The following is an 8518-nucleotide window of genomic DNA, read 5'->3' on the forward strand; positions in this document are numbered from 1 at the left end:
CGGAGCTGTTGTGCATGTTGAAAGAAACTCACAAAGCAGAGGCACAGGGCAATGGGCAGGGAGTGCAATGGGTCAGTCAAGGCTACATTTTGGGAAAAATGACTATTGGAGGAGTCAGGAGGCAGGGTATGTGGTCATGCTCTGAAGATAACTAATAAAAAGAATGAAATTGGGTTCTTAGATCCAGCAGACAGTAGAAGAAAAGGGTGGGGAAAGGACCTATGTACAGTTGGGGCAGATGAGCAGAACTCAGAGGTAGGACACCCGATGTCTGGGTTCTGACCCAGTATTGGCACTGATTTGCTGTGTGACCTTGGACCAGAAACATCTTTCCTCTGGGTCTCAGTTTTCTTTACACATACTAATCAGGGGGAAATAGAACAAGTTGGTTCCTAAGGGCTTTTCAGTTCTAATACTCTGTGGGGGTCAATTCCAAGCTCCTATAATTATCTGTATAGACATAGGTGCCCTCAATGTGCACAGTTGTGAAAGCAGCAAGAATTTGTTTAGAACAGAGTATCCCAGGAGGGAGGGAAGAAGGGGAGGGTGCTGCTGCCTCCAGAGCACATTAAAGTCTAAAAAGCCTAAGAACACAGGCCAGTCATATCTGGGATGCAGTAACTGTAATCAGGCTTCCAAGGACATAAGTGTCCTCTTGTCTTATCTCCCCCATTTGAATTTAAACTTCAGAGGGACAGAGCTTACTTACTAGAATTTCAGTCTCTGAGTTAGAACTGACTTTAAAGCACATCTGGTCTCAATCCTTCACCTCATGAACAAGAATTCTGTCTATCTTGCCACTAAAATATGCCTCCCACATGTGATTGTATACTGCCCCCGAGATAATTTACATAGTGAAAGGCAGGGTTAAATAGTCCTTTCATTCTACCTGGTGTCCTGCCCTTGGACCCCAGAGATTTCACAAGACCAAAACACTAGCTAAGGATTTCAATCAAGATGGTTCTCCTAACACCGGTGAGAGTTCACTGGGTGCATGAGACAAGTGGGGGACAGATGTTCCCCCCACCCACTGCCTGAGTCTGCATAAGGGTTTGGGCATCACTGGGGGTAGGAACTGTGTCTTAGTCAATGGTACTTGCCCCAGTGCTGAGCATAGTGCTTTGCATGATGTGAAATAAAAGAAAAATTAAATAAAAGCTAACATTGGTGCCCCCCAGAAACTGGAACAGAGTTCTGTACTTGGATGTCTCTCAGATATTTGCCTGTTTACAAACTAGCAAAATTCTGCTGCCCCCTGTCCTCAGGAAAAAGACTTGTCCTGTGTACTCAGTCTAAAACGAAACTTAGTGATGTGTTGTGGTTGGGGAAACTGAAACTGCTTTTATTTCCTGCTGCACATCAAGTAAAAGAGGGAGTTACTCACTAAACATGAACTCCAAACCTCAAGAGGAAATAATTTTGGATGTTGCGACATGGGAAAAGACATTTCAAGAACTGATCCAGCAGGTAAAACCCCGGGCCAGATGGACCCTGAAGTTGCATGAGACTCTTCAGCCAGACTGTGTGGCCCAAGGGTGGAAACAATACCAGCAAAGAGCATTTGGCAGGTAGGTGAGAGTTTGCTTGGTAGTGAACCTTCCTAGGCAAAGGGGCTCAGCTTAGCATTGATTGATTCCTTTGAGAGCTTGTTAAAAGGACAATGTCATGCCCTGGCCTGGTGGCACATTTGGTTGGAGTATTGTCCCATACTCCAAAAGGCTGTGGGTTTGATACTCAGTCAGGGCACATAGCCCAGCTGTGGGTTCAATCCCTGGTCAGGGCACATATGGAAGGTAATCGATTGATGTCTCTCTCTCTCTCTCTTTTTCTTTACCTTCCCCTCTGTCCAAAATCAATAAACATATCTTCTGATGCAGATTTTTTTTTTAAAAAAAAGAAGCAGAAGAATAAATACCACTAAGCTTTTCATCCTTTTGTGGTCACAGTGTTCTTTAAAATCTAAATTAGACTTTCAAGCCTCCATTTTTGCTTACCTGAGGAAGTTTCTTCTTTTATTAGGTTTCCTCCCTAAATATTTCTTGAAACCCAGAGGAATATTTCCATATTCTGTAAATCTGTCCTCCTATTTCCACACCACCTCATTTGTTCCAGACTGCCTCTATCTAGTACCTTCTGCTATCTCCCCTGTCAGTTCTGACTGGCTTTCCCAGGCTGCAGCAGCCCTGCTGGGCTTGTTCAGGAACAGCCCTGGGCTGGGGCCTTCCATTAAAGCCCCAAGAATTGATGAATGCCAAGCAGTCACTTTGAACATTGCTTTACTAAAAACCTGGGACAATAAAAGCGAAATATGCTACAAGAATGAAATATAAACCCTAGTGCCAGGAGTCCCTAACCAATGCCTTTCTCTTACTGGCCATCTTTCTCTTCAGCCTCTAGTGAGACTCCAGGTGGCAGGAACCAGCTTCCTTGCCCATGTCAGGAGGGTGAGAATTGCTGACATGGACAATCAAGTCTTTTCTTTTGATATGGCACTCAGGGCCCTTCCCTCTACTTCCCACCTCACCTGCTTCCCTGCCTGGCCCTATCCTGCCTCAGGTATCCTCTGCTCCATTCCTTAAGAATTATTAGCCATGCCATGCATTTTCAGGCTTCTATTCCCTTGTCCATGATTTCTGCTTGTTTGGAAGACCCTTCCCTTTCTCCTTCTTTATTCATCCTTTAAGAACCAACTCAAGTGCCACCTGCTCCTTAAAGCATTTTCTGCTCCTCCTAAAGCAGAGCAATGTTTCCCTCTCCATTCCCATATGACAATGCATATATATATATATATACACACACACACACTTAATTTATAATAAATGTATCGATAACATATATGTATGTGTCACATATTATAGAGCATATACAAAATACAGAGAATGTATGTAATATTTTTAGTGGCAGAATCCATTATCCAAATGAAGCCCCTGGGGCACTGCAGAACAGTTTTCAAGGCACTGGCCCGAGCCCATGCAGCAGTCCTTCTGCTCTGCTTTTTAAGCCAATGAGCTGTGCAAGTGTCTCTAACCAGCCAGGGCTGCTTGAGGCACTTCTCCCAACAGGAAGGTGCTTCTCTTGTTCAGATGAATTGATTTGATAGTCATTCTGAGATGGGGTAAGCAACTTACCAACATACCATTGAAAAGTATCAACCTGTTTTTGAAACGCATTTTGTTGTTTACAAAGTGCTTTTACATGTGCCATCTCCTTTAATGATGCCAATATAATCTTTGAACATTTTTCACTTGATGGATATAAAAATTGAGGCTTTGAGTAGGGAAGTGCTTTCTCCAAGGTCCTCCTGAGGTAAACTCTGGACTAGGGTGTCCATGCCAAGTATTATGACCCCAGGTCCTAAGTCAGTTTTTCTAGGTGCAAAAGTAGCCACATTGCTCAGTAGAGGTGATGCTGTAGAGTAGGTAAGTAAACAAGGTTGTCTGCAAAATGGCTGGGAACTAAAACATGACTATACTATTATTTACCTTGTATGTTTTTGAGCAAGCTTTATCACCCCTATGACTCAATTTCCTCATCTAGATATTGGGCTCAATGATACCTTTGTTGGAGGAGGGCTTTAGAGATGAAATCATATAGCATCGTAAAGCACCAATTACAGTGCCTGCTTCAAAATAGGCACAGTAGTTCGCCCTTATGCATGGTTTCACTTTCTGTGGTTTTAGTTGACCACAGCCAACTTGGTCCAAAATATTAAATGTTAAATTCCAGAAATACATAATTCCAAAGCTTTAAATCATATGCTGTTCTGAGTAGCCTGATAAAATCTCATGAAGTCCCACTCCAACCTGCCCAGGATGTGAATTATCCCCTTGTCCTGTGTCTTCACATGGGATATACTCCCCACCCATCAGTCACTTAGTAGCCTTCTCACAGAGCTTGTGTTCGAGAGACCCTTATTTTAGTTCATCATGGCCCCAAAGTGCCAGAGTAGTGATGCTGGCAATTTGGATATGCCAAAGTGCTTCCTTTAAGTGAAATGGTGAAAGTTCTTGGCTTGATAAAAAAAAATTATATGCTGAGGTTGCTACGACTTATGGTAAGAATGAATCTCCTATCCATGAAATTGTGAGGAAGGAAAAAGAAATTTGTGCGAGTTTTGCTGTCACATCTCCAACTGCAAAACTTACAGCCACAGTGCCTGGTAAGTGCTAAGTTAATATGGAAAAGGCATTACATCTATGGTTAAGAGACATACACAAAATTATACCACAATTGACTGCAATGTATTGTGCCAGAAAGCTTTGAGCCTGGAGGAAGACTCTAGCAACAGATCCCTGAAACAGCGGACATTTACTATGAGTAAGGGATGGTCATACAGATTCAAGAATAGGTTTGGGCTAACCAATGTAAAAATTGCTGAAGGTATTAGTTATAATTGCTGAAGGTATTAGTTATAATTGTTCTATTCTGTTACTAGTTATTGTTGTTAATCTCTTGCTGTGTCAAATTTATAAATTAAACTTTATCATAGGTATGTATATACAGGAAAAAAGTCCATTCATGGCTTGGTACCATCCACAGTTTCAGGTACCCACTGTGGGGGGTCATATGTGCCTGCGGATAAGCAAAGACCACCATACTGCATAAGAGTTTGCCTTGACCATTGTGAGGACTAAATTTTGCTGGCAGATGGCAGAAATATTTTTCCCAGAGATGTCTTACTGGCAAAGAGGCAGGCTTAGAATCATGTATGGGTGGAAGCTCAACAGGTCACAGAAAAAAAGCTTTATTGGAAACACAGTTTCTCTTATTCTCGTTGGTCAATTAGTCAATATCACATATACTTTTTTCAAATTGAAAGGGGTCTTAGAGGCCAAGGCTGGACATTTCCCTAGGTCAACAATCAACTGAGGGAACAATGGGCTTCTTCCTTCTATCTGCAGGTTCTGGTGTTCCTCATGCAAGCGAAACTGGGCTTCTGCCCAAGTGCAGATCCTGTGTCACATGCACCTGGAGCCCCGGAAGTCCCAGGGTCAGGTGCTTATGCGGCTCTTTGGTCAGAGGTGCCAGAAGTGTTCCCGGTCTCGATTTGAGAAGCCCAAGTTCTCCTCAGATAGCACCATGAGGATTTTGAACAACCTGGTGCAGCGTATTCGGGAGAGATACTACGGAGACGGTGTCAAGAAGTATTCAGAGATACCAGTGATCCCGGAGTTGCCTTTGGAAGGGTCCCATGACACTGCCAATTGTGAGGCATGTGTTTTGGGCTTCTGTGTTCAGAGCTTGCAAAACTGCATGACAAAACCATCCAAATCCCCTCTCCCCTACATGGAGATTGGGAGCTCCCTGCCTCACACTGGTGACATTTGTGGACAAAAACAAGCTAGGAACCAGTCAGCTGGAGCAAAGGAAGCTCAGGGGAGTGGGCGTTCCTTTGAGCATAAGATGTCAGGGCCCAGCCATGCCACTGCTAGAACCCAAGTGCCTGGGGCAGACCCTCAGTCCAAACAGGAGATAGGCCGACAACCCACACCAGGGGCAGACCGGCAGGCTGCACGTGGAACAGGGTCTCAGCCCATCCAAGCAGCAGGATCACTTCCCCAAGGATGGACAGACCTACAGCCCACACGGGCAGTAGGCCCATTACCTTCAGTGGGGACAGATTCAAAATCCACCCTGGGGACAGGACAACAGATCCCTCAGAGGACATACTCTCAGGCTCTAAGGAGGTCTGGCCAACAGTCAAAACAGGAGACAGGTTCACAAGCCACACCAGGAGCAGGTCTTCAGGCTACAAAGGGGACAGACCCACAGCCCACAAGGAGAGCAAGTAGCTGTAGGGACCATTCAGCTGGAGCAAAGGAAGCTCAGGGGAGTGGGCGTTCCTTTGAGCATAAGATGTCAGGGCCCAGCCATGCCACTGCTGGAACTCAAGTGCCTGGGGCAGGCCCTCAGTCCAAACAGGAGATAGGCCGACAGCCTACACCAGGGGCAGACCGGCAGGCTGCACGTGGAACAGGGTCTCAGCCCATCCAAGCAGCAGGATCACTTCCCCCAGGGTGGACAGACCTACAGCCCACACGGGCAGTAGGCCCATTACCTTCAGTGGGGGCAGCTACACATGGATGTGGGAGTTTCAGGAGAACTCCAGCCACCTGGGGAAGCCAGGACAGGTATTCACACAGACCACCTGTTCCAGACAGCTCTTCCAGATCCTTTACCCCAATGATGCCACGTAACTCCCGTGGCCAGGATAACTTACTCAAGTGGGGCTGTATCATCTGTGTTGCTGCTCTTTGTGCCTTGGTTCTAGGCAGATAATTTAAATAGAATGATGTAAATAAGCTTGTTTTTTCCTCTTGTCTTAATTTCATGGCAATCAATGAACTACTATGACAAAGAATTTGCTTTGAGACCAAGCAGGGTCAAGTTTGTAGACTAATCCCTGGTTTTCTGGACTTCCTTTGAAGGTAGCCTAAAACATGACTTAGCAGATAATAAGCCCAATAATAAATATCTGTGGAATAACTAAAGGTGTTTGTTCATTTATTCACTCATTTATTCATTGCTATCAATATACATAGACTGTATTTTCACAAGAATTTGGGGTCATGAGTGTTATTAGAAAGTTACTGTGTAGGCTGAATAATGGTCCCCCAAAGTTCATGTTCTAATCTCCAGAACCTACAAATGTATTACTTTGTATAGCAAAAAGAACTTTGCAGATGTGATTAAGTTAAGGATCCTAAAACTGGGAAATTATCCTGTGTTATCAAGATCGGCCCAATGCAACCACAAGGAACCTTATAGGAAGGAAACAAGAGGATCAAAGTTAGAAAGAGGAGATGTAATGATGGAACAAGAGGCTGGAAAGATGTGTTTTGAGGATGGAGGAAGGAGCCATGAGCCAAGGAATGCAGGCAGCCTCTAGAAGCTCATGAACTCAAAGTCACTGATTCTCCCTTAGAACCTCCAGGAGGAGCCAGCTCTTCTGACACATGACTTTAGTCCAGTGGGACTGATTTTAAACTTCTGACCTCCAGAATTATGAGATAATAAATTTATGTTGTTTTAAGACAGTAAATTTGTGGTAATCTTTTACAACATTAAGAAGCAAATACAGTTATCAACAGTACTGCAGGGATCGGGCTATTAAAGGTTCAGAGAATCAGTAGCATAGACAATAGGTAGAAAATAGACAGGGGGAGGGTAAGAATAGTACGGGAAATGTAGAAGCTAAAGAATTTATGACACATGGAAATGAACTAAAGGGGGGGAATGTGGGTGGGAGGGGGTTTTCAGGGGGGAGGGTAGTGAAGGGGGGAAATGGGACAACTGTAATAGCATAATCAATAAAATATATTAAATAAATAAATAAAATAAATACTCCCAGCAAAGAAAAGCCCAAGACCAGATGGCTCCACAGGTGAATTCTACCAAACATTTTTAAGAATTAATACCAACCCTTTTAAAACTCTTCCACAAAAAACCGAACAGGGAACACTTGCAAATGCATTTTATGAGGTCTGCATCAACCTGATAACAAAAACACCACAAGAAAAGGAAACCACAGGTAAACAACTCTATTGAAAATTAATGCAAAAATCCTCAGTGAAATACTAGCTAGCCAAATTCAACAGCATATTAAAAGGATCACGCACCATGACTATAATTTTTCTGTGGGATGCAAGGATAAACCACATTAACAAAATAAAGGAGGAAAACCACAAGGTCATCTCAATAGATGAAAAATAACATTTGACAATATTCAACATTATTTCATGATTAAACTTCTGAAAAAATTGTGTATCTCAACACAACACAGGCCACATATGAAAAGCTCACAACCATAGCACATTCAATGATAAAAAAAAACCTGAAAGCTTTTCCTATAAATCTGGAATAAGGTGAGGATGCCCACATTTGCCACTTCTATTCAACATAATGCTGAAAGTCCTAGTCAGAGTAATTAGGTAAGAAAAAGAAATAAAAGCTATCCAAATTCTAAAATAAGAAGTAAACTTATCTCTGTGGATAACATGATCTTCTGTAGTATCATATTAGACTCACCCTTCTGATGTTTACTCCTTCTTCCTTACTCTGCATTCACCCAGGTGTCGTACTTCTAGTGGATGGTCAGTCTTTGAGGGAGGAGGTGGATCTCTTACATCTGATTTCTTTGCAGTGATGCTTTCATGCCATTTACCTTATAGGAGCTCAGTTCAGGTAGAGAAGAAAAACATGGGAAAAACTGTAGTCTCTCATGTAGTGCAATATGTGAGGCATGTCACCATTTCCAAAATGGCTTCACAGATTTAATCCCATATAAACCTTCCAAAGATCCTGGGAAGTTCACTAGGACTATTACCCTCTATTTCAGATAAAGATGCTTTTATCTCCTAGAGGTATTTTCATGAATCAGCTCTAAAATAGGGATTATAATAGTCCTTATTTTATAAAGTTGCTACAAAGACTAAAATGGAATAAAAACTGTTAATGTATATAAAGGCACTCACCACAGAGCCTGGCACATAGAAAATCTTAAATACATTTGCTCTTA

General features: G+C 42.9%; 1 protein-coding gene across 1 annotated transcript; it reads left to right on the plus strand.

Moving 5' to 3' along the window:
• Positions 1 to 1325: 1325 nt before the first annotated feature.
• LOC123827098 (receptor-transporting protein 3-like) lies at positions 1326 to 6491 on the plus strand. Its single transcript, XM_045851410.1, has 2 exons — positions 1326 to 1568; positions 4902 to 6491. Exons 1-2 carry the CDS (start codon positions 1390 to 1392, stop codon positions 6277 to 6279), a joined length of 1557 nt encoding a protein of 518 aa, XP_045707366.1. The 5' UTR covers positions 1326 to 1389; the 3' UTR covers positions 6280 to 6491.
• Positions 6492 to 8518: the final 2027 nt, after the last annotated feature.

Source organism: Phyllostomus hastatus, unplaced genomic scaffold (genome assembly GCF_019186645.2).
Source record: "Phyllostomus hastatus isolate PE091 unplaced genomic scaffold, TTU_PhHast_1.1 phas_contig_86, whole genome shotgun sequence".
Lineage (NCBI taxonomy): Eukaryota > Metazoa > Chordata > Mammalia > Chiroptera > Phyllostomidae > Phyllostomus > Phyllostomus hastatus.

Excerpts from the sequence above, each read along its gene's own strand:
- LOC123827098 (XM_045851410.1), top strand. The coding sequence starts at position 1,390 with ATGAACTCCAAACCTCAAGAGGAAATAATTTTGGATGTTGCGACATGG. Across the intron at positions 1,569-4,901 it reads CAGCAAAGAGCATTTGGCAG|GTTCTGGTGTTCCTCATGCA; the intron begins GTAGGTGAGAGT and ends TTCTATCTGCAG.